The sequence below is a fragment of the Melospiza melodia genome, chromosome 2, assembly GCF_035770615.1.
Source record: "Melospiza melodia melodia isolate bMelMel2 chromosome 2, bMelMel2.pri, whole genome shotgun sequence".
NCBI lineage: Eukaryota > Metazoa > Chordata > Aves > Passeriformes > Passerellidae > Melospiza > Melospiza melodia.
Window position 1 is genome coordinate 92288947 of NC_086195.1, and position 26804 is coordinate 92315750.

The 26804-nt window shown below is 36.7% G+C and overlaps 1 protein-coding gene across 5 annotated transcripts in view; it reads right to left on the reverse strand.

Moving 5' to 3' along the window:
* DGKH (diacylglycerol kinase eta) overlaps positions 1–26804 on the reverse strand; it is a 156810-nt gene that overhangs the window by 15852 nt on the left and 114154 nt on the right. For 3 of the 5 annotated variants that reach the window (XM_063149365.1, XM_063149367.1, XM_063149368.1), the window contains 17 exons: positions 25789–25874; positions 24274–24373; positions 22769–23042; positions 22052–22180; positions 18519–18653; positions 16633–16750; positions 16089–16199; positions 15843–15939; positions 13249–13356; positions 10284–10397; positions 9861–9995; positions 8616–8782; positions 8035–8140; positions 7122–7214; positions 2828–2947; positions 2318–2426; positions 802–932 (listed from right to left, as the gene is read on the reverse strand). In XM_063149365.1, the coding sequence (XP_063005435.1) occupies positions 802–932; positions 2318–2426; positions 2828–2947; positions 7122–7214; positions 8035–8140; positions 8616–8782; positions 9861–9995; positions 10284–10397; positions 13249–13356; positions 15843–15939; positions 16089–16199; positions 16633–16750; positions 18519–18653; positions 22052–22180; positions 22769–23042; positions 24274–24373; positions 25789–25874 (2133 nt within the window). The remainder of the gene's footprint in view (positions 1–801; positions 933–2317; positions 2427–2827; positions 2948–7121; positions 7215–8034; positions 8141–8615; positions 8783–9860; positions 9996–10283; positions 10398–13248; positions 13357–15842; positions 15940–16088; positions 16200–16632; positions 16751–18518; positions 18654–22051; positions 22181–22768; positions 23043–24273; positions 24374–25788; positions 25875–26804) is intronic. The other 2 variants (XM_063149366.1, XM_063149369.1) reach the window with 1 other exon arrangement.

Consider the following 26804-nt stretch of genomic DNA (forward strand, 5'->3'; position numbering starts at 1 on the left):
TTACCAAGAACTCATTACTACCAAGTTCCTGGAAAAAGTAATTTAATGAATCCCCAAAGATATAACCACTATTACATATAATGGATGCACTTAAGTCCTTCCTGAAAAGGACCAGCAAGCTCAAATAACAGCCTCAAACTGCTGGATAACATTTCTCCCTGCAAAATATACCTATCTGACCTCAGAGGAAAAAGGTTTTACAATTTTGAAATAAAATACTCTTTTTAAAAAATCTACACAGCCAAAATCAGAGGTCTGTCACCAATGGGAAAACCTATTTTGACACACAAACACCAACACCATGTAAGTCAAATACTGCAATTTATTAAGCTGCTTATCTCTCTCACACCCACTATGTCCAATATATACACAATAAATCACGCGGAGCGGATCAGCCCCTGCAGGAGATAAGATTCAAAATAATTATAACCACCATCAACTGATCCGTACTGATCATGTTTAATGGAAACAGTGAACTCTTGAAGAAAACATTATATTACACAGATGCTAGTAAGATATCAAATGTGCTTCTCCTATGCCTTCTGACATAAACTGCATTGTATCATTCTGCATAAAGTGGGGGGAAAAAATAAAGAAATTTTGGATAAAACAGATATTTTTAGTTGTGAGTTCAAGTCAGCACTTCAGAAAGGCCCAAGGACAGCGCATATTAGTTTATTGCATGTTTGCACAGTGTAAGCCAAGCTACAAGCAATGACAAGTGCAGGGAAAGAAGAAAAGTTGGTTGTTGTTTTGTCAAAGAAAATGGTCAATAGCAGAAAAGTAGCACAAAGGAAATACCTTAAGGTCTCGCCTTTCCAGATGTAAAAGCTCAGAGCCTCGGATGTCATGGCTGATGAAGATTTCTTTGTACTCTCCCAAACTGAGCAGATCCAGCCAAGCAGCAACTTCATCTGTGCCCCATTTTTGAACTACCAAAGTTAAGAGCAAAACCCCCTTAATTTCTACATGCTCAAATGCATCACAAGCAAAGGTTAGGCCAAAGAGAGTGGAAAACAGAGTAGAATTGCCGTGCTAGCAAAGGGAAAGGTTAGAGGTGTCTTTTCCACACAAACTGACAATTTCCTTTTTACATGCAGGTTACAGGTTAGCAGTTAACACAAGAAAGTATCTAAACAAAGTTGGGGTTCTTTGCTTTGCAGCCATGCTTTCAGCTTTACTCCAGTTTCTTCAGTAAAGCCTTTAAAACCTCATGTCCCAACAAATTCACATTAAACCAGCTTAGGATCAGTGATGCAAAGTCTAATGTTGTTCTGCTGTATGCCATTAATTTATTAGTAGTCATCCAAGGAGAGGAGAAGCCTTCAAAAACTAATTAACATGTAAAATTAAAATAGCAACCGTACCTCAAATATAGCAATGGCAGCAAGCAAGTCCAGTTTTAATTAACAGATTCTAGTATTCTTAATTAAGACAAAAAGTAATCTTTAAGCTGTGTTACACAGGCCATTAAGAAGCTCTCTGTAAAACATTGTTCTCCAAGGTTAGTTGCCCACATTAGTCCCATTAAGACCACATATATTAAAAAAATAGTTATGCTACTTATTGCTATAATTTTGCAACTTCATTCAATGCTGATCGCTTCAGTTTATAATGAAGAGAAATCTGATGTCTAATCTGAAACTTAGATCTGATCAACAACTGCAAGATTTTGTAGATTGTGATCAACTGTTCATTGAAAGAATAAAGACATAGAAACAGTTTTAGGACCATCTAATCACTGATTACGTCCTGGACATAATCTTAAGGAAGCGAGCTCACGAATAAAAATGGGAAGAGAGGAGGGTGGAGTTTGTTCAACTTCTAATTAAAAAAACAGTATTGACTATCATGATTTTTTGTTCGAGCTGTCTCACTTACTGAACCAATAACCCACCCAAAAATTAAGAATAACTGGTTAATTATACCAGTGTGATAAAAGTTGTCACACCTAAAACTAACCTGAAAAACCTGAATTGGAGTATCACAGGGAAACAATGTGTTTACCCATGGCTTGTATGGCTATGAGTAAACCAAATGTAACCACCAGCAAAGACACCGATCCTGTTGCATGATAAAACTTTTAAAGTATTTTCACAGTAGTTCTTTGGTTCACTTGGGAGTATTGGGGTCCTACTGAATGCTTTCCAAATGCACTGAAAGAAATATTTATCCTAATGAAGATGCCAGTTAGCTCAGGTGCTTTCCACTTTGACTTTAGTCTTAGGTAAGTCTTGTCACCTCTTACCAAAAAAATCCCATAAAATCACATTTACTGCAAATGCTACTACTTTTCTTGCAATTTCAAAACACATACCAGGCTGAGAGCTGGTCTTATGCTTCTGAATTTTTTCTTTTTTAAACTTTGGCACTATACGAAACACTGTACTTCTATTGTTTCTTTTAGCATAATCCAGAGGGGGATCCTGCATGAGAAAAGAGGCATTGTTACCTTTAATTAAGAGAAAACAACTGTTAAATTATATGCTTGTGATGGTAATTTATAGCTAATCTCAAAAAGTAAGAATCAAATTTACTTCTGTAAAGAATAATGTTAGGATTTAACTCTATACATGTTTGTATTAAAAATATAAATTAAAAATATATGTTTCATGTATTTATTTATCAGTCAAAACCTTTACATTCACAGATGGGAACAAAACACAAAAAAAAGGCACTAAGCTTAGAAGGTTGTTCACAGCAGACAGAAACGGTCCAGCAACACTACTGAAAGTTCCTCAAGAGATCATGAAAAATTGTTATTTACTTTTCCCTATCAAAAGAAAACTAAGTTCAGTTAAGATCAGAACGTGTTACTCGAACTTACCTCATCATCATTTGGTTGAAAAACATAATAAAGCCAAGGAATCTCAGCAAGTTTTCTCAACTCTATTTCCACACTGTGCAAAGCATCAGACAACAGTTCTTCATGGGGAGCTTCTAACTGCTGTTTATAAACAGGCCAGAAAAACAGGACTTTCAGTTTCATGAGGTTTACCATTTAAGTCTAGATATCTTGTTGCCACACACAGACAGACAACTACTTCATGGCAAGTGTCAACAAATAGTGAAGACAAATAATCTTCCAAAGTTAGACTTTCCTCGAGAGATGTGTGAGACCACCCTCATACTACATTTAGTGTGGTCCCAATCACAAAGGCATGACTGAGACAGCTGAGACTTTTGGTGCAGAGCAGTTGGGCGCAGTTGTCAATCCTTGTCATCCTTCACTGCACTCCTGAGTCTTTACAGAGCAAGAGTTATCTGGTAACACCACTGCAAGGACACACTAGAAATGGACACTACCAACAGAAGGAAGAGAAAACCTGATGAGAAGAGTAAGCAGCTGAAAAATCTTTGTATGAAATGTGGTCTACAAAAATTGAGTAGATGGTAATAAACCTCTGTTATTTTTTGCAAATGTGTTCAGATGGTTGATCACTATCTCATGTTCAAGTATGATGAATGGATCATGCTGAAGATTTCCATTCCCAAAGGCCTTCCAGTGGTGATATGATACCTGCACTGCCCATTCTAAATAGGTGAGACAGGGAGCAATAGGCACTGCTTCTGGCTAAGGGTGGAAAGAACTCCTTGGCAGGAGACAAAAAGACAAAAACATCAGTAAAGGCCAAAGGGAAAAAGAAAGTGGTGGCTGTGTAAAAACATTGGGACTTGCCGATGCATGTGAATTTGGCTCTATTCAGACTTTGAGGACCCCACAGAGATGCCTGTTTTCTTTAAAACTCCAGACTGAAAACTGTTCTGAAGCTGTTGTGTGAGTGAACCCATGTGGAAGAGGTAAGGAAGGCAGCTGATTCCTTCAAAAGCTGTTTTGACCTCATCTGGGATTGCTGAAACACCATTTTGAGGTAAAGAGTTGAATCCTAGACCAAGTTGCTTGGAATCATTAATAAAGCAATCTGAACATCTGTTTCTCTCTAGAAAGTAAAAGTAGTCCAAAAGCAGTGCAGAATATCCTTCTGAAAAGATCTAATTCTGTTATATCCGAGTGAATGCATTTTTTAAACGGAATTATAAGAAAATCTTGGATCTCTAGTGCTGGAAAAAAATTTTGACATTGTTGAAGTTTAGTGATAAATTACAAACCCCATTAATTTATCCTGCCTAACAAAAATGTCTTTGCTTCAGTAGTCTGCCTATGTTCCCATCTTTCAAAGGAGAGATCATCTATAGTAAGATCTTACTGTCTGGTATAGTGATACTGGAAATATAAGCTCCCTTTGTTATTATGTTATTTTCTCTGTGTGTCCATAAGCAGATTTTGATCTGTATTTTTATTTTTTTTTTTTTTCCCCCATTTGAACAGTTCAGTTAATTTGGAGCATGGGGAAAAAGCCACTTGTCTTTGAAGAAGTTACAACTTTTCTTGTATTTTCATTTCTGAGAAATTACTCAAGTCATCTATTTTCTATAAAAGAATGAAGCAAAGAATTCTGTCTTCCTCAACAAGTAATGATCTAATTGCTTGATTCTCAGAGGAAAACATTTTGCCTGGGGACAAAAAAATGCTCATCTGATGGTGCTCCTGAAATAAATCCAAAATAATAATTCTGGTATAGAAAGAATCAGCAATTCAGGGCAAATTCTCCTCCTACAACATCTTGGAATATCTTATTTCCAAGACAAAAATTCAGACTTTGAATGAAGAAACAAAAATAAAGGATTTTTTTATTTCTTTCTCTATTTAAATTTTTGATATAAAAGTATTTTATTTCAGTGAGTTTAGATAACTTTATTCCATTGAAATGAAACAGTCCATCATACTTTTTCCTTAATGCATTTGAAAACTGAGCTAGGGTCCAGAGTGGAAATGCTTTTTAAAATTAAAAAATGGATACAGTGCCATTGGAAAGTATCTAGACAAAATATAGCATTTTTAATTTTTTCCAAACTGTGTTCCTGCCATAAGCTTCTGAGAGATTCCACAAATCAGCTTCACTGTCCTATCTTGAGCAGCCTGGTCTCATAGAAGATGTCCCTGCTCATAGCAGAGGAGTTGGAACTGGAAAATCTTTAAGGTCACATCCACCTCAAAACATTCTGTGATCCTGTGTTATTATCGTCTCACTAAAGATTGTATTTTACCATTTGTTGTGATTTAATGTACCTACTGTTCTATGAATTTGTTAATCATAGTTCTTGCAGGAGGTGGAAGGAACCACTGACTTGTTTTATGTTAATTTACAGGTTTTTCTCTTTCTCAGGAGCTGTAAGAGCAAAAGTCAATAGCCAGTAAATGGCAACCAAAGAAGCAGCTTACCAAGCATCCTAGTTTAGTTGCTGGCTGGGGTTAAACCAAATTGTATAAGCACCAAAGACATGAGTTTACTGCTCTCAAGAGCTTTGACCACAGGAAGGAGGGATGTGGGAGAAGTGAATACACCAAAACTTTAGAGGAAGATATGAAAGAAAGAATGTCTGTTGTTGTCAGAGAAGAAAGATCCTTATTTATGATGGGAGTGCTGATGCATTAAGCAACATCTTAAATTTCATCCCTCTCTCTGTTAATAGAATGAGGGACCAACATAGAGGCAACTGCAGCATTTATAAAATACATGGCATTAAGGTTAACCAGAGTGTCTCGTTACTGTGACTGTGAAATACTTGTCTAAATGAGCACAATGTCAAATGAGCGTAATGGACACCTCTGGAATATTGTCTTGGTACCTTCCAAACAGCCTTTTTACTAAAAAAGGGCCTGATGTAGCCTCATGAAGACATTTGCACAACCATAATGAGAAGCAGAAGTACAACACGTAAAAATTCAGAAACAGAAAAATGAATCAAATTAAGCTTTGGAGCCTGAACAAGGGCCCAGTCCAACAACACAATGATATCATAACCTGTTGCAGAAAAGGTAATGTTTCAATGGGAAGGTTTCCATAATAACATTATTTCCAAACTGTCTTGATAAATTTCACCAGTCCTAGTATGGCATAACCAACTTAAATGTTTTCTTCTAATTACTTTTGTAAAAATATTAATTTTTTTAAAATCTGTATTTTAATTCCCAGCTAAATCTAAAATATATGAGATTAGCAATAGCAATTTGAAAAAAAATCAGCAGGTATTTTTTCCCTTTTCTTGGACAAAAACATCTAATGAAATAATTTTTCTTTCAAAAACGCTGTAAAATAAAACATGTGAACCTAATCTTTGACTATTTCTATAACTTAAGAAATTATTAGCCTTTAGATTATGTTTACTTTTGGTTACTCTAAAACAGATTTATCACTTGTTTGTATGGTATGTGGACCTGCAGTAAGTATTACACCCTAACTCAGCTAAATGAAAATATTCCTATTAATATCCATTTTTAATTACAACACTTATATAAAAGAGCTAGTAATGAATCTGCTTTTGAATCCAAAGAAAATGTAATTGCTCCTACTGAGTGTCTTCTTCATGAAAAAATGGAGCAGTATAGAAAACACGACATCTTTCTTCTCTTCATAATGTCAGTAGAGAAGTTTTCTAATTATACATCCAGATACAATTGTTGAGAAATCTTAATCATTTTAGCCACAAACACTTGCCAAAGAAGATGCCAAGTACCATTAAGGGTTTTACTGAGTACTTACCAGTTAAAGATTATAAAATAACTCCTGACAAGTATTAGAACAAGAGTGATACTTCCTTGCCCAGATTAGGTCTGTAGAAGTTGACTGTCTAAGTCTAAACATCTCTCATCCCAGGTTCCCCATAAACTCTGAAGATTGTCACATAATAGTTCGCCAGAGTTTCTCTTAAATGCTCTATCTCCAGAAGATAAATCATCTCTTTCTAACATAGGCCTCCAAGACAGCGGAGTGTGAATCAGCCTCCCAAGGATACCTATTTCTCTCCCCTGACTTTTAACAAAAAGAGCCCAAACAATGACTCAGCTATCTGAGGTGAGGCAAGATGGATGCCCGTCTAAGAGAAGATTTCAAAACTCATGCTGATCCAACCACAAATGCAGAGTAATCTTCTCCTATTGACCTTGCAGAGCTTCTTGCAGTGTGTCCTCACTTTGGCACCAATTTACCAAAAATCAGCAAAGAATAAATCACAGATTATCTGAATGAAGAATAAAATCATGTGCTTTGTGACCTTACCAAAGGAACTCTTCCTACTAGCAGAGATTCTGTTTCATTGTGTAAGGCTTTCACATTGACAGCTATCTCCATGGCAGTGTTTCTGGTAAGGCTCTGGGGAATAAGAAGCATAAACATTCATTGAAGTGATGCAAGTCAGACTGAGAATAAGTACTTTCCCCTTACAGCACAGATCTTAAGTGCCTTCTCCTAGAAGAAATACATCAATACAAGTTCTCAATTGACAAACTGTTCAGCACTGAGAATAGAAACCAAAAATGTAGTATCTATTTGCTGTATTTTCCTCAACTTCATTTAGTATGACATTAATGCAATCCTGAAGATCATCAGGTGATCAGCCACCATATCAATCCACGTATGACAAAGGCCAGTAGAAAAGTTGAGAATTTCATTTAACAATGACTATTGACTTCAATTTTTCTCCTTACCCTCAGCAGAAGCAAGCTCCTAACCACACTTCAGGAAGCAAGGTCAACTAACAAATTTACCCTGTGTCCATTTAGGTTAGATATGGACAGCCTCTACCTAATGAATCAGTCTTGGGTCCAATCCCAGAAAACACCCAGATTATCTAGTGTGAAGAGAGAAACCAGTAAACTCATTCCCCTCAGCCCCTTTGCCTTCTCTGTATAGCACTTGGATAGCAATTAAGCATGAACATTTCTGTGAAAGCATCCACAGAAAATGACCTTTATGTAGTAAAGATCTGGTTCAGCCTCTGTCATGCCTCCACCCTCTCTGAGGATATGCCTGCACAGTACCAGGTGGGTAGGACAGTGGGGAATGCACAAACTGCATCTTCTGCTTTCTCATCCAACTTGTTTTCAAATGGGGACAGGGGACAGTCCCCATGCCACAAGCTTGTGCACCCAGATGTTACAGCCTATTTATATAAATCTCTGTTCTTCTTTACCTCAGGAAACCTTGGGTTGGCTTTATTTAATGCATGTGAACATGCATTAACAGCATGAGCAAGCTCCTGCTCCAAGAGGCCATGTACTTTTGCTGCTTCACAGATCCTAAAAAAACATTTAAAAAGGAGAATAATGTTTCTTAATTTCTTTAAAGAATAATTCTTGAGTACACAACTTCATCAGATGAGAAAATGCACAAGAACGTGTTTCAAAAACCACTTAGAAAATTATAGTCCTTTATAACAAAAATTGAAAGGCAAGTATTTCTTCAAGCAATATAGTTCCTTGTAGTACAGTTTTCCATTTCAGTTGCTACTTCAGAAAGTTGGTTTACAATGAAAAAAACAACACAAAAACAAATAAATAAAATTTAAAAAAATACATAGGAAAAGGACACAAAAAAAAAAGTTGAGCCTCAAAAATAAAATAAAATTTTTAAATTAGAAAAAAACAACTGATATAGTGGCAACAAAACTTTAAACCAGGGAAAATGTACATGTCTAAGTCTCTGGATGAATTTGCATTAATAATTCAGTCTTAGTGTATAGGTTGCCAATCCAACTTAGTAATTTTACTTTACCTGGTAATAAGTTCTTCTGCAGCTTGTGAGCACAACTGGATCTGTGCAACTTCTTCTTCTGTAGCCAACTCAACAGCTTGCTGAGGGTACAAGGGAGATCGAATGACAGGTTTGCAGGAATCATACTTCTGTTTGTCCTCCCAAGACTTCAGGGTGTTTTCAAAGGCCTAATCAAAATGAATTATACATTCAATTGACAGCACTTGGGAGTATTCTTTCTCATGAAAAACTTTAATTTTACAATTTACATAAATTTAAATTGAATATTATTTTAGTTAAAATTAATTTAACAAATAAACAGGTGCTTAATTTAATTTTATGTAAATAATACTATCTGATTAAATAATAGTTTTACAGCTAAAGTTTTTAAAACTTAGTATAGAGAGTAAGTCACTTCTGAAAGCTTGTTCTCGGTCTCCTCCCCATAATCTTAAAAATGTGTCTTCCAAATCAATAAGAACACAAAGACAGTGATAATTGTTGGGCTCAATGATCTCAGAGGTATTTTCCAACCTAAATAATTCTAGAGTTTTGCAATTCTCTAACATAAGCACACTTTGTGTGGATAGCAAGATTGAAATTCAAAACTGACAGAGAATTCAAACATTAAAAATGGTGGAGAAATAACAAAATTTACTAAAAATAGAGTTCAAATTCCACCTTAACTTTGCCCTAAATTCAGGATCCAGCTAGTGGATGGAGAACTGAGGGGCAGTTGTACCTTTCACACAATAACCCCAGACAAGCATGAACTCTCCAGTGGCTTTGTGACTACGTTGTATACTTGTGTCTCTTCTGGTTCATGGGGGAGAGAGAGGATTAGTAGGACAGAGAGAGAAATCTGCAGAAAGCTATTCTGGAAAATGGACAGCATAGAACTTTGGTATTTATGCAACTGTGCTAGAATTTCCAGTGTGTGACTGGTATAACACACCTAGAGAAAAAGAAAGAAGCAGTAGAAGGGGAGGGAGGGAGGAATAGATAAAATGTTGACCATTCTTACTATATATTAATAAGAATATAGGATTAGCACTAATGAAACAAAAGCTAACAAAATTTTGCCACTTATACAAAATAATAATTCTCTATCCAGCTCATTATAGAAATGATATCATTGTAAGTAACTGTATGAATTATATAAATAGTTATAAAACACTTTTATAAGCACTGTTTTGTTCACATTATAACTGAAACAAATTATTACAGAAACCAATGTTAGCAATGGTAGCTCTTTCTGCAACATACTCTGTCTCGTGTTAGCATCTGAGCTCTGTTTTTATGTATGATCTTAATAACTCCTGGGGGCTGGATCCATGCCTCTCCATCGACTTGCACTGGAACCCCTTCATCACCAAGTATGGTGATCTTTACTGACCGACACTGGAAAAGAACAAACACATTATTTTACAGGGCAATAAATACTGCTGAGACTGACAGGCCACCTGTAATCTGTTGATTACGAGGAGCTGTGGCTTCTCTCCAGAACTGTCTCAGGAATTAAGCTCTCCTATACTTCATTCATCATTGAAGACAATGTGTTACCCGCTAAAAGCAAAACAATGTCAGTGCTTTATTAATGTATAGGGTGGTGGGCATCAAGAATCCCGCTACTGCCAGAATCCCAAACTGCTGCCAACCATCCTGCATGCTTGCAAGAAAGCAACAAACCTGAGCTATCCTGTGGTGCTGCAGTTTGATGACTCTGGACACTGCCATCTGCATGCTGCCAAATACAGCAACAACTTCTAAGATTTTATCATCAAATGATGGAGCTCCAAATATCTGTGAGGAAAAGAAAGTATTCCATTTTTGATTGCAAATCCAGTGGTTAGATTCCTATGAAACACAGATTCATTTACAGATTTGTTTTCAACATTCAAATGCTCTAAGTTCTTTACTGTAGAATAACTACACTGTTTCTCCAAAGTCATAGGAATAAGATACCACAGACAACAGGCAAATATCATTTAAAAAAGCAATGCTGATACCATTTGAAATATCTGGATGACAAGGCATATCCTTATATAGAAAAGATGGCATGTTTCAGAATGCAGATTAAAAATGTTTTTCGAGGCAAGAAGAAAGGCCAATTAAAATCTCTGCTTGGGTAATGTACTTAATATCTAAGAGGTTCTTGAAGGTAGGAGAAGGTAAGAGAAATAAATGCTTTCCTTTTCTTCTCAGAAGTGCTGATCTGTTTATATTCTGAATTCTCTGGAAACCAACATCCGAGTCCATGTTCTACTCGGCTTAACAGAGATTTGATACTGAAGACAATCTTGTTTGTGCTGTCTATAATTATCCACTGCAAACAAGAAAACCACTTCTGTATGGAACAGATGTCCTTCTGTGCAGCCGAGGTGCAGAATTTCCACAGGCTCACACAAAGCACAGGAACTCTCGCCACCTGGTGTGCTGCCGGGGAATTCAGCCTCAGCGCAGAGCTCAGGCTGCACTTTGGCTGGGTGTGGTGGGTGATACCATGCTAAGGTCACTTGGAGCTTGGGCATTTCATCCTGATATGCAATAAGGAGCAATGAGGGAAAAAAATCAGCAGGAGACATCACTCCAGTAAGAGTTTAGCGGGTAGGGAGATCACCTCTCTGAGCAATACTTGGACTCCCTCAGTTGGCACCTCAGGCAGAGTACACTGCATCAGTAACACCTGAGACGAGACTGGAGAAAAACAGTTTCTCCATCTGATTTCTTTTTTCCAGTTTCCATGGAATTTCTTCCATTTTTCACAGGAATGTATTAACATCTTGAAAAGAACCAAGATCATGATTCTGCAGTTCCACGAGAAAAAGTGCGGAGAGTTCTTGATCCAGTAACTGATGTTTACAGGGCTAGCTCTGGCATGTGTTAACAAAAAACAGCCATAAAATTTCATTTATTTTGTGCTGCCATTTCAGCAAAAGGAAAGGAAACACTCAACCAAGTCTTCTGCTGTGTCTCTCCACCAGCAATATCTGTACCGATAACCAATCTCTTTTTTCTCCTTTTTTTTGTTTTAAAGGCAAACCGATCTCTGTGTATAAACATTCAAATTGATTCCTTTCCTGTTGCAGGTCAAGTTTCCAGCCTGTCTTCTGGACACCAAATTTACATGCTGTGCTCAGGCCAGTCAGGGTGCAGATGCCCTGCTTTGCTCACTGCTAATGTTTCAGCAATCATCAGAGCTGTCAAGGTAACATCTTTCATTTGTCCAGACAAGCAGAACCAGCAGCACTTCAGACCACCATCACCTCTTCATGTAGAGTCATTCAAGACTGCACTAAAGCAGTGAATTATGCTCCTAACTTTGGCCAGAACAAACATGTCCCTCTGCTGGCACATCTGCTCACTAGAAGACTAATAATATCAGTAAAACTGCTCCAGGACACACACATTTACTGTTTACCAGTATGAAAGCTGAGGCAAATCTTCTCTCTCACTGAAGCAGTCCAGGGAGAAAAAACCCTCCTGAACAGGGACTGAGCAGATGTTAGAGCAGCTTTCAAGTTCTGACTACGAACATGGACTATATATAAAAGCTTTAGATATCCATTGCCAAATATAAACAGAATTCACATCCTCTGACATATACCAAAAATAAGAAAAGGAACTAAAACATGTCTAAATTTCTTTTTTCACTTTTACATATGTGTATATATATACACATATATATATACATATGCAATTCTATATGTATTATATAATATAAACATGCAATTACATACAATAGATATTATATTCAATAACATATGTAGATATGTTTGTATGTATGCATTAAAAAATGAAAGGATAAAAACTCACAAGAAGTGAGGCAAAAGAGTCCTGGATTGTCTACATTAAAATCACAAGCCAGCTTGCAACTACGATTTTAGGTGATTCAGACATCACACATTAAATCAGGACATGCAGATTAGGATAATCTACTAGTAATTACAGTTGGTGAGCTGTGAGTGAAGTTGGTAGGGGCAGTAACACTGTTCCAGGCTGTAAGGCATGTAGGGATCCATGTGATTAAATGTTTCTTAGGAGTTGAAAGAAAGAAGGGAAAAAAGGTACCTTAACGAATTTTAAACGTTCATTTAAAATAATATTAAAAAACCAGTTTACTACCCCAACTAAATTATCAGACGCTAAATGCATCAGTCTTCATTTTCTGGATCACCATCCCTCACAGCAAAGCTGTTTGAAAACAGGAGGAAAATTAAGGTAAAAACTTTGACTGATTATCCTGTCTACCTTGCTTGTTGTTAGACTATATCAAACAGAAGAATCTATGCTTTGAGAAACCTTATTTACAGGCATCTGTAAAACAATATAGAGAAAAATCACTTGTGCCTCTGCTTATAAGATTAATTTCTAAAAATACTCAAAGAGCCATTTAAAAAACAAAATCTTTATGCTTTATTATGAACATTTTGCTGGAATAGACATGACAGAAGAAAATGGACAGTAAAAAATCATGGAACATATTTTCAGTTTAAAAAACCAGCAAGACCATACAAGAACTGAAACATCCTCCTGAAATAAGAGTTGCTATCCAAACTATATGCTACTACTTTTAAAATCAAGTGAGAAGAGCAGTTCATTATATTTATAGCTGGTTTTGCCCAGAAGGTTAAGTCTCTTTAATGCTACTTACGTCATCTTCTTTGGTTCCACCCCAGAAATTAGTCCCACCAGCATAGCTGGGAATGTTTAGCACAGCTATGCCCTGCAGGCTTGGAAGGGGGATGTACTGTCCATCACACTGTAAGGAATAAATGCTCCTTCAGTACATAAATAATATGATAAAAGTAATCAGTAAAGAGTAATTTTTAGCACATGAAGTTTCAACAGAGCTGGCAGGGGACAACAGAGTCTTTAAGAGGTCTGGTACAAGACTACTCCCTCCATGCAATGCAGCACCTCTAAAACAAACCTCTTCTTTCCAATCTTAGCAGAGGTGAAAAATATGTAGCTCTACATGCTGTAGTATCTACAGCAGTGGTGCTCCATGAGTCTTGAAAGAAACATTTTCACATCCCTTATGAAATTTCTCATGCACTTTGACCATAGTCTGTCCATCAAGGATTAAAAATCTTTTTGCAGTAAGAAAATCAATCTCCCTGAGTGCACACAGTAAGATTGCCAAGGACATCACAAGAAGATTCATTTATACATTTAGGAACTAGTCTTCCATCCTATACAAGCATTCCCAAAATTGCAATTGCAACTTGTTATTTAGTCAAATCCATTTAAACCAGGGGCTGGGGGGGTGGGTGTCAAGAATATCCAATAATATTTCTGGCATAGCCAGAAACATGTGGTTAGCTGTCAGTATTTACATGTATTGTTGACTTCCTGCAAAAATAATTTCACTCTTCTCCCAGAAGTGCAAAGATAAATCTAGGACTGACCCCACAGGTGTCACACTGGCTGTAGATGGGAGTTGTTGATTTTGCAGGTAAGAGGTTGCCCTTATTTCCAACCATCTAGTCCTTCTTACTGCTTTATCTCCCAAAACACATAAGCAACTCTATGTCCTGCTCAACAGGATCACAAGATGGCATCAACCTCACTTTTGGCCAAGAGTAAGTTTACAGACACCAGTGAAACCACTGTTGATTTACAGCAGTACAACTATCTGCAGGGGGAAGCCCAGTGATCTCAAACCATTTCACTGGGAGTCAAAAGTGCAGTCCTGCAGCAGTGCCACAGGCATGGAATTGAAGCAAGTTATAAGTGACAAGCAAGGTGTCACTTTATGGACCATGAAATTGCCAGTCAAGCTGCCTTTAATGAAGATTGCTAGATGACTCCATGTTACCAGTCCACAATAGGATCTTAAAATTATACAAATGAAAAAGAAAATCTAAAGAAATAAGGACAAAATCTCTAGCATCTTTACCAGGAGGAGAAAGCGATGCAAATTATTTCCAGAATGTGCTTAGTGCTCTCTTTCTGTGATTTAATCTTAGCAGCAAGACAGAATGTAACATTTTAATCAAGATGTGTCAGTATCCAAAATATGGTAAGATATTAATAGATGCTGCATAGCCATTTGCATTACAGTAGAAGTCTGCTTCTAGTGCCTGAATATGCAGGCATAATATATCCAATAATATGCAAGACAACAGTAAAAGTGCAATTTTTACTTGCTGACTTACTTACAGGAATATTAGGAAAAAAATATGGAAAGGTCAAGAGTATTATTGAATCTTATTTGAATCCAATTCAAAAGATCCTTAAATTAGAATTCTATCTCCAGTATACATAACGTTCTCTCCTGGCATTATATTTGCTAACTACTGCATAATTCCTTGATAATTACTCAATCCTTAGCTAACTGCAATCTGCTGCTACCAGACAAAATCCTCCTAAATCTCAGAGTGAGAAAGAGCTCCAGTAACCTAAAATTATTCTTTCAAGTTAAAAAGTTAACCTCATATAAATATCATAAACTTCCATATGAAATAGTTAGTATGAAATACAAAGAGAAATTATACATGTTATACATAGTTTCTGTCAAAGTCCACCTTAGATATTCTTTGGTGAAAAGAGTAACCATCCTGTAGTCTTTTTCTGCATTTGGGAATCATTTATATCTCCTTTAAGTTCCCAGTACCATGTGGAAGACTTCGATTTTATGTTAGAACTTAAAAGCTAAATAAGAACAATGTTTAGACATGTAATTTGTTGTTGCTTTGATAATATCTTGCATTTTCGTGTGAATATTAGAGAAAGTCTCTACTGCTGTAGCTGGGCTTCTTGCAATGCATATTCAGAATCTCCTCCCTTTTGTCAGGAATTTTTTACTATTTACATGCTCTTCCTATATATGTAGCTTTCATATACTTTCAGTTGAACCTGAAGGATTAAGACTCCTTATCTCTTTTCTTCTCTTAATTTTATGGTCATTTCTGTGGTTGCCATTAAAACGTGGTCTGTCTTTTTATACAGTGAACATTAAGAAATATATCCTACCTACACCATTTATTCTCTTTTTTCAACCCAGTAATTACAAGAAACTGGGTAGTTTTTGATCTTAAATAATACTGGGTATTTTTTGATCTTAAAATACCAACATTTTACTCAAAAACATGACTTGGAGGACCAACTTTTACATAGCACATCTTTACACAGTGCCTTTGAGGTCAGCTTGGGTTGATGTAAGAACGATAACAGGTTTCAAAAATAAGCACTAATTCTTCACTACACATTGTGCCAGCAACTTTCTCCATAAATAAAATTTACCTCTAGTTGAACTTTTTGTTCTAAGTTCTTGTAAGTTCTCTGCAATAGCTCTTTTGTGCCAAGAACTCCATACCACATCATGTTTTTCGTCCGACTTCTGAAAGCAGGCAAAACAAGATTCACATATTGACATACACACATTATTGTGTCTTGCATTTGTAAAATTAAGAAGTTAATATAAAGAGATAAGGAAAAGAAAAGAATGGAAACATCTTGGCTCTCTTATTGACAGAGTAATTATATTACCTGCATTTTTCAGGGTGCTCTTCTCGCTTGTTATTAAATTCTAGGGATATTTTTGCATCTAACCCAATTCCAAAGTAGTTGTTCATGACACATTTTTCTGAATATCCCTCCCTGTTAGAGGAAAAGAGAAAATCAGGTGTATATTTGTACAGAACCTGGACATGCAAACATCTTTGACCAAAACTGTGATTGGTCACAGAACAGAATATGAACTAAGATACTTCAAGAGATCTTTCCTCTGAATCTTCCTATGTAAACTGGTTTGGGCTGAAAAACCCAGCTGTGAAAGATTACTGTCCTCCTCCTCCACCTGAGCAAGGGATAAGTGAGCAAATGTCTCCCCTTATTTTCAGCTGCTGCAAAAAATTTTGCAATGCTCATAACAAACCCAGTACAATCCAGCTTGTTTTCAGACATTGTGGTCTACTGCCAAATGATGGCAAACAAGAACTTCATAATGCAAAAAATAAGAGACTACAAAAATGAGAGAAGGATACCCTTAGGGAAAGCAAAATAGTACATTTAGAAAAAAAATTTTTCTTACAAGGAATCTGGATCCGGGTCAATAAACGGCGTAGCACCAAATGGATCGATGTTTGCTAGCAACATTTTGCTAATAATTGAACTTCCTGCAATGGAAGCAGCTAGACCAGCCCTTAAACCTGATTAAAAAAGAAAAAAATAAAAAAACAACAGAACAAAACAGAAAGAAAATAATAATAAAAAAATGTATTTGATAAATAGACAAACATATAAGCCACATACTGAGAAATAAAATTCATTAAATCTTACAGGGAAAGATTTTGATTCTATCTCAATTTTTACCAAAACTGGTTATCTTTTCAGGTCTCTGGCTCTCTTAAGCAGAAAGGCAGCTATGCTGCATTGGGGTGGCATACTACCATGGAGAAAGAAAAACACAAAGAAAATTTAGGGTTTCAGGCCAACACTCACTGCCTGGTGTACTAACCAGATGGGTGACCTAACATCCAAAAAGACTGCTAGAGCTTTTCATTCAGTTTACTCTTCATCTCCTAAATGTCCATGATTTTTCTTTTGTCCTATCCTTTGGAAGCATACATAAGGAATATTCTCACCATTTTTACAACTGGCAGAGCCATCATTTAACTTAATTTGTGAAAGCTCATGGGTTTAACATGCCTGCTTTGACTATTATCAATTTCATTCCACAAAATACTCTGTAATGCATGTAAACAAAGCAAAATACTAACAGCTTTCATTTAAATTTGCCAAAAGAAAAAAATGTAAGCTTGGTTCCACTGTGTTTTAGCTATACTATTAATCAAGTTAATTAAAACAGAGTTTTACTAATGCTCTCTAGTATTAATTCCATTTGGAGCAGAACAGATAGTTTTTCATTTATCAATTGAATTTAGGTAATAATAGATATTTTTTTCCAGCTATTTTACAGAGCAGCTTCGTGTGGTTTCAGTTATCTACTTCCAGAGATATCCACAGACAGTTCTTACTCAGAGGGTTGAACTTTACATAGCTTTGTCCCTCAGCCTCTTCATCCTAATCCATTGATTAGGATAAATGATAGAAGGATTTGGGAGCACCTGTGGATGAAAAATTGGATATGACCTGGCAATGTGAGCTTGTGGCCCAGGAAGCCAAACCTGTCCTGGGCTGCATCCAAAGCAGTGATGGCAGCAGGGTGAGGGAGGGGATTCTGCCCCTCTGCTCTGCTCTGGTGAGACCCCAGCTGCAGTGCTGCATCAGCTCTGGGCTCCCCAGTATAAGAAGGACATGGACCTGCTGGAACAAGTCCACAGAGGGCCCTAAAAATGATCAGAGGGCTAGAGCACCTCTCTAGACAGGCTGAGAAAGGTGGGGTTATTCAGCCTGGAGAGGAGAAGGCTCCAGGGAGAATTTATTGTGCCCTTTCAAAATACAGAGCAGATTTATAAGAAAGATTGAGAGATTTTTCACCGGGGCCTGCAGTGACAGGAGAAAGGGCAAAGTTTTTAAATTCATATAGGGTAGGTTTAGATGGGACAAAACAAGGAAAATGTTTGGGATGAGGGTAGTGAGACATGGGTATAGGTTTCCCTGTAAAGAGAAGCTGTACAAGCCCCACCACTGAAGTGACCAAGGTCAGGCTGGATGCTTTTCTGAGAAACTTGATCTAGTGAAAGATGTCAATGCCCATGACAGAGGGCTGTACTAGATCATCTTTAGAGGCGTCTTCCAACCCAAACCACTCAGCATTTCTATGATCCTGAATTTTACTTTTCATCCTCCAGGATCAAATGAGGCACTTCTGCTACTTCTGGTGTTGTGCCAAAGGATCAGAAATATTCTACATTATTATGCATTTTCTCCTATACAGTACCACACAAAGATGTGTATGTTGGATGAAACTAATTCATGCATGAAGTAAAAGTCATTATTTGACAGCAAGCTTACCTGGACAGATAATCCTCGTGTTAAGTACTGGGAGGTTTTCCTTGCTTGCTGCCAAAGCTGGGGCAGAGAAAGAACCTGTCTGAGAATGGATACCTCGGCTTGTACGTCTATCAGGAGATCTTGGTGCAGTTTTAGCTGTGCAGAAAAAACAGAAGTAAGAACACTAATTAGATCTATTATGACATTATCAATACATAATTTTTACAGCCCTAAAAATATATCAGAAGCATTAATTTATTCTGTTACCACTCCATGAAAAAAGTCCTTCCCCCTCACACCACAGTTTTTCTTCTAAATACAGTAAGAAAACTCAGAAATATAACAAGGGACAAACACAAATTAGAATGAGCAAGTGTTCATGGCACTCCACATGACGAGTTCCCAACTTATACTTAACGCTACCAGCAAAAGTATTATATGCATTAAATGGAAATATGTTCATAAAATATATTATATCCACCTTAAAATGCAACAGTATTTAACACTGCAGTAGGCTTCTGATAGACATACTACTGAAATAATTGAATTTAAACTTAAATTTCATCTATGTTTATTTATAAATATACACATATTATACAATATATTGTCATTTATAACAATTTTAATGTAGGTAGTTCCATGGCCTGTAGGTTAGAATATGTATCTTATCAACACCTACACTGTTTTCTTCAAGCAGCTAAAATGGGCCCATGCCTGCATCAGATGCTGAAAAAATCAGAGAAAACATCTTTATTTACAGCCAAACTGAAAACTGCAAGGGAAGAGAAACAGCCATGTCCATCTTTGCCTTCTGAATTTAGAGAGATTGTGGAAGGCATCAGTTTTCCATCACCTTTTTTCCACAGAAAACCTCAGAAAACAAACAAACCAGCAATTTCCCAAATAATAAACTTATTTATTAAAATTCTTCGGAAGTTGGATCAGTGCAGCCTTGACAGATATCAATGTTTAGTAGCTGTTATTGACAAAGGCTCAGGAAAAGGAAAGGGAAGAAAATCAAGGGGAAAGAGAAGATATTCACAAAGAGTAACTGGAAGCTCAGTGAGGCCAGTTATTCTCTGGCTGCCTCTGGAGGCAACAAAGAAGGATTGGCTTTGCAGAGGGCTGACCTCGGGTGCTCTCATTTACTTTCCTGGCAGAACTGGTTTCATGCAGCCTCAGAGAATATGCCAGTGCCTGCTTCAGCCTGGGAAAATCAATCTTTGTGCAATTCAGCCCTGTCAGACATACCCAGAAACCAGTGCCCCAAGGAAAAAGTTTGGGTATTACCAAATGCTTTGTTATAGCATTCCCATGTGCATGTAGAAAACTCTCACACAACAGATGGTCACAGACAGACACTTCTTGGCTATCTCTGCTCCAAATTATCTCACATCTTAAAACTTCAGCTTAGGACAACACCAAACTTTACCATCTGAAGAAGCTCAGAACAAAAAAAGGAAATAATTTAAAGATAATGTGATTTTTTCTCTCAAAAGATGAAAATTAATCTGGCAAAAATAGAATTAGTAGGACTAACACCAAGAAAACAGCACCAGTAATGCTGTGGGAAGCATACAATGCATCTTTTTCAATGTCAGGAGTGAGACAAATCAGGTCATGTCAATCATAACTTAGCATGAGAGTAATGGGTGTACTGTATGAAGACACTTATGGAAAGAAAATGTTGAGTGGGAAAATCTAAAGACAAAAGGATTACTAGAACAAGGATTTAGACATTGTGTTCACATCACTTCAGGCCAAGATTTGCCCATTCATGGGGATTTTTTTAAGTGATGATAATCTACATAGAACTGTAAGTGGAATGGCAAACTCTTCACTTTCTGGTATCCATCAGTAAGATGACATACCTTTCTGAATGACTTGCTGAAGTCAAACAGAAATTATTATACGCAGGACAAGGAAAAGTGGGTAAATTTTTCTGGATTGTTTTATATGAAAGGACTGACCAAGTGGACTAAAAGTCATCTCCTTCTGACTTTAACACCGGCATAACAGCCATAGCAGTTATCACAAAATGCTACAACATTCATGGTAGCAATACAACACATTGATTTGTATTGATGCATGACAAAACACTGTAATAATGTCAAAAAATTAAAAGGAATAAAAATAGCAAGTAATAGCTAACAAAAGTCATTAAATATTTAGATTAAGTTATTAACATACGGAAAAATATTATCTTCATCAAATGACCAGGAAGATCCTTGGAGGGTAAAATATAATACTCAGAACAAATTAGCATTCATTTTTCATAATACTACTGAAAAATTCACAACACTGTTCACACAGTCTGTTCTCTCTGCACTTGCAAACAAGGCAGTTGTATTAAACAGGAAAATCAGCAGAGCAGCTGCTCTTTATTTGACAGATGAAACTCATGGGAATAACTGCAATAAAGATAAAACTTTTGCTGTGAATGTTCTGATAAAAACAACAGAGCCCTAATGAGTAAAACTGATGTTTCAGTGCAGATAATTGAATTCATGTTCCATGCTTTGTCCCTAAACATCTATCGTCCAGTGACAGCATTAATATGCACTCTATTCCACACACAGAAGAATAATACAGCTCCCCGTTAGATGCAGAAATTATACCATCAAGAAACAAGGAGTTCAGTAAATTTCTAGACCTGAATATCTTTATTTTACAGTTATGGCAATAGGACTGGGTCATCTGTAGGGCCAGCATCCTTTCTCAGCTACTATTGAAAAGGGGCAACCAACAGGCACTGATTCCCATAACCAAGAGAAAATAAAGGCACCAGTGAAGAGAGAATCACTGGAGAAAGCCTGACATGTTTCTAGTGAAAATGTGAGATCCTGGATCAAGAGAAGCCCCAACAGCCCTACAGTGTCTCATTTCCAAAGCAGAAGCTACAGACACAGGCACCAGGCTTCAGAGCAGAGCCTTGTGAGGACAACTTTTGAGGATTTTAGTGTGGGTTAGGGTGAAAAAAGGAGTAGCACATCACAAAATACTTTTCTCATTTTGCCTCAAAAAGTTGCTCACCAAGTATCTAGAAGATAGGCTTTGATGCCTACCAACTACCACTGTTTCTCTATGACTCACAGATCATCTTGTGGCTTCACCAGCAGGACATCACTGTCCATTTTGATAACATGGAAAAGACTGAAATTTCTACTGCTAAGATGCAGCATTCCTAAAATTTCTATGTAGCTTGAGAATCTCAGTCTACAACTGAGATATGCTATTGCCACCATCACCTAGGCTCTAGGCTTTGCTCAGGTTCATGTAGAAAGATGAGTGTAAACACTGATTAAACAGAGATTAAATTCAGGCACTCCTCTCCCCAACAAATGCCTCCTCAGCTTTGTAAATACATTCCAAAAGACTGGTGATCTATTATTTCCCACACTTTTCACTTACCTTCTATTTATTCAAATCTATTAGAATTTGTGAGTAGCTTCCAGTTAAACAGTATGCTAGTATTTTTAATTATGGAACCAATCATGCTCCAAATACAACTATAAGGAGATGGAATATTTCTATTTTATTCCTAATTTACTCACTTGATGGAGACTCAAGTTCCTTTGTATCTTCCTCTTTTTCCTCTTCTTTGGATTCATCCAATTCTTTGCTGTATTCTACTGGAGACTGGTTCACTTGTTCTTCACTATGAGCATTCTGCTCATCCACAACTGTTATTAAGAGAAAAGACAAAGTCTGAAGGATTCTAAAGAAAAACTGCATATATTGAAATAAGCACTTTCTTTGGTAGCTTTTAGTTTTAAAATATCAACAAAAGAGTTCCATCACCAATTCAGTGAAAGAGTCAGTCAATTCTTTACCAGCTGATAAAGATTTGCAGTCATAAATTTTCATTTAGTGGAGGCTAGTAGTTAAAAGAAATGCACTTTTATATGTGCACACACGGACATACATAAGTAGTCACACCTGCAGAGTCATCAACATTCAAACAAGCTGCATTTCTTTTCCTTGCAGCTTACACAGATAAAATTACACAGCACATAATTTTATCTGTGTAAGAATATAGAAATCAAATTTTAAATAAAAACTTATTCCAGTTAGACAAACAAACAAGCAAACAAACACCATTATCTATTGGAGTTAAATACTAATATTGCTGGGAGCATGGGAGGGGAAGGGAGAGGTTACTGGCACACCTGGGGAAAGGACTGGGATACTGAGACAGGCCATTACATCACACCACAACAATTATCCTATCCTATTCTACCAGTCTGGATCAAAATATTGCTCATGTGCACCTTTTTCTGCTTGTTCAATAATCTGCCTCACAGCCTTCTTCAAGCTGTTTGCTCGGAGCATTAACTGTTGCCTTGGTTTGAAGAGCTTCTGGGAAGACTTTGAGACACACTCTGCTAACTGCTCTTTACTTTCAGACAAGGAATCTTCACTTGAGAACTCCTCTGGTTCTTCTTCCACGATGGGGGGAGCAATGCCTGGGAGAATGGGAGCAGCCTGGGCTTCTGTGTGAAGAGCCTGGAGCAATAGGTCCAGCTTTTCATTTAACTCTGAGCACTAAGACAAAGTGGAAAAGACACATGTTAAAAAAATTCAACAGTGAACATGTGAATATTTTCAGGAAACATGGTGCCAGATTAGATATGAAACTGCAGGTGTCTTTAATGTCTGTGTAATTTCTTAGGTAAAATCCAAAAAGAGGTTCAGTGTTTCAGAATATCAGATTATGAGTAGGCCTGCAAGGGCTTTTTGCAGACCCTGTGACAGTCAACCAGATTAGATCAATTATAATGCAAAACCCCTACACTTAGATTCAAATAATACTCCATGCTAAACTCAGCCTGCCCCATAACTGTATGGATTGCATCCTACCCCTCTCCCAATGACTTGCAGCACAGAAAACCACCAGAGGTTTGCCCATACATCATTTTTCAGTACCTCAACTTTGAGAGGCATCTATCAGCTGTTAGACTGAGACACATGGGGGCTTTTCTGCAATACAGCTGTATATTTAAGCAAGTGAGTTGTCACAGAGCAAGTGGCTCAAGCCAGATCAGACACTGTCAAATGCCAGAATCAGACACAGTCAAATGCCTCTCCCCAACACTAATTGTTCTCTCTAGGTACACAGGAAAAGAAAGGATTTTCTGCACCTAAGACAAAGAAAACACTCTCTGGCCTTGGAACAGTTAAAAAGAAAAACTAATTTTCTAAAACGTGCACCGGATGAAAATGTGAACCACAAACTGCCACTTAGCAAGTACATTTTCTGACTCTGGGATTGCCAAGGATTTTGTTTTCTTCTTTTCTTTTCAGCTCATGTAAATTTTGTGTCTCATACCAAATCCCACTGTTGTTTTCTTTCCCAATGTTTTTGCAACATGATCTCTGTATTTTGCAGCTTAAACCACTATTTTTAACATTGTGGTCTGTCTCCCCTTCATTCTCGCAGCATACTCTTCATTACTCCATTGTTTTCCTGTAGCTAACTTAATCTCTGGAAGTATAACTAATGCAAAAATAAATCCTTTTATCTCTATGTATGCTACCATCAACTTTATCCTTTGAAGAAAGAAAGTGTAAACAGTTTAATGAGATCTCAGACTTTAAAGACATTTATTTAAAGGAAATAATTAACTCTATGCAATAGGAAGAGAAGAATTTTGAACTCACTGGTTGAAAAGAAAGCCAAGCTGGGCATTGTAGAGCAATGTGAAAATTAAACATCCATGACCTATAAACTTTAAGGACCCAATGACTTTAAACCTGAATGTAGTCATAATCTTACTTTAATGGCCATGGCATCCGCTTCCTCTGCATTTTCCATTGGTTTTTCGTAAGTCTTCCCTATTTTGGCAACAAAGTCCTTTACAGTTTCACATAATATTCTTCAGGTAAAAAAAGGAGAGGGAAGAAATCAAATGAAATTAAATAGATATGTTTTGAATATTACATTCTTATGGCAATTTATTTACATGTACACTGCTATGAATCATTCTTACTGGAAACTGAACTCCATGATCATACTTGCAAATCAGATGACACTCTTTTCCATAGCTTCCAAAACTGAACTGATAAGTTTTAAAATAAAAACTCTTTCACTTAAGCCTTGGCATACTTTGTATCTCAGATTCTTATCTGAAATAAACATGACTGATTTTATCCACTCCCTTGCTTGTACACCCTTTGTAGGAGAGGACTTTGCAAACTTGCATTCCCTTTGGTAACTTCAAACACAGTCATGCAAATTCACATGCAAAGTTGGAGCTTAAAAACCATGGAGAAAATCTACTGACTTTAAGGAAGCACTTCTTAGATAAAAGCATATGGCCACACATATCCCATTGCACAGCTCCTGCTTTTGAAGCATATCTGTGCAAACTACAGTGGCTGCAATGAATTTTCAGTGTGTAAATCAGAAAATGACTTGGTTCTTGTTACCTGCACTGCAGAGAGACAGCGAACTTACTAATGAAGTGGGGATAATTGCTTAGTACTGTTCATTTGGTTGACATTTTTCTGACAAATTAAACAAATTTAACAAGGTACAGAGCCAATTTAGAATCTGGAGTTAATAATATCCTGCAGTTTAAACTTCTATGTGTGCTATGTATAGTTTAAAGATGAAATTTTGTTAACTTGCTTTTACGAGGTAAAAAAAGATGTGATGATATTCAGATGCATTTTAAAAAATTCTATGACTGGTCTTTTGCATATTGCAAATCATAAGATTTTTTTCATAGAGAAGGTATACACAGAACAGTTCTGATTTCAGGTATCTCCATGATTTTCCAAATTTCTCTCATTTCAAAATGTTCCAGTTTAGGGAAAAAAATCCCATTAATGTCCTAGATCAGTATTGATTGAACTGATATAGACAGGGCTACAACAAAGCTACCTAAGCTAAAGCTCTGCTTCACACTGGTGAAATTGTTTCTCCTCTAAACATGCACATTACAAAAAATAGCCAGAACAAATGCAGTGTGAAGGAGATCACATCTATGCATTAGTAACAATAAGTTTTGTATTTAAGCCATGCACTGATTTAGAATGATTTAACATCATTTTAGATAGATAATGTGTGATTATTTTTTAAATTTAGTATTAAGCCATCCATTACAACTGTACCATCTAAAAATTTCACAGAAAAGAACATCCACTCTAAAATATATAAATCAAGATATATTAAGGCAAGCCATTTGGCCATCCATAAGAAAATCAGGCTTAGACAGAATGCTATTATGGTGATGATGTTACACAAGAAATTTATCTCCTACATCGTACATAAAACTGAATGACTCACTTGGCAGATGATATGACAACTGAATGCTGATCAGAATTGAGAATTTTTGCAAGATGAGCAGCAACTGAATCCTCATAAGCAGATATCTGAAAATAGAGAGAAAAGAGACTTCAATTTCCACACACTCCAGCAGTTTAACACGAAGTAGTGAGTTAAAAACCACAATATAGCAGGATTTCCATTTCAGATCTAATACAAGGCCAAGTGTCTGGTAATGAAGATTCTACATGCATACTGTATTTTATGTATCAGATGTTTAATATGCAAAATTAAACTGCATCTGAGAACTTGATCCACAGTTCTTTTCTTCTTGTAGAGGAAACAGCAAGTTATTTTTAGGCTAGAATCAGTCTGTGAGGCAGAAAAGAACCTACCTTCTCAGATTTATAAAAACCTACGTTATTACGATCTAATATCTTTTAGTTCTAAAATAAACAAAGCTTTCCTCAAACAAATTGCTCAAGAAGAACAAGTCTAAAGTTTGCAGCTGTAATCTGGAATTTTCACCTTACTGTCAGGTGGGTTCTCACTTCCCAAGAGCCACAACTGACAGACTGCCAAAATGTTATAATGTTATCAAAACCAATCTTCAAGGAGCAAACCATTGAGGGCTTAGTCTTTACAAAAACATTAAAAATTACAAATTACGAAATACTTAGGAAAATATCTGGACAGGATCAAAAACGTATCCTCAAACACTGCATGCTATCTCAAAATGGCTCTGGATCCACACTTCAATTTTAAAAGAAAACTTTAAAAGCTAAAGCTAAAAGTAAATGCAGTTCTGACAGCTCCCTTTAAGAATCCAAATCCAAAGCTAAAACTAAATACAGTTCTGACAGCTCCATTTAAGAATCTCTTGAAATCCCTCAGCATGCTTTTGTCTTTGATTTTGAGCAGGCACATATACCACTTGAGTTTTTTCTCCTAAAACCCACCCTTCATCATAGGACTCCTCTGACATTGAATCAGTTTTCATTTCAAAGGAGAAAACAAAACATAAACATCTAATCTGT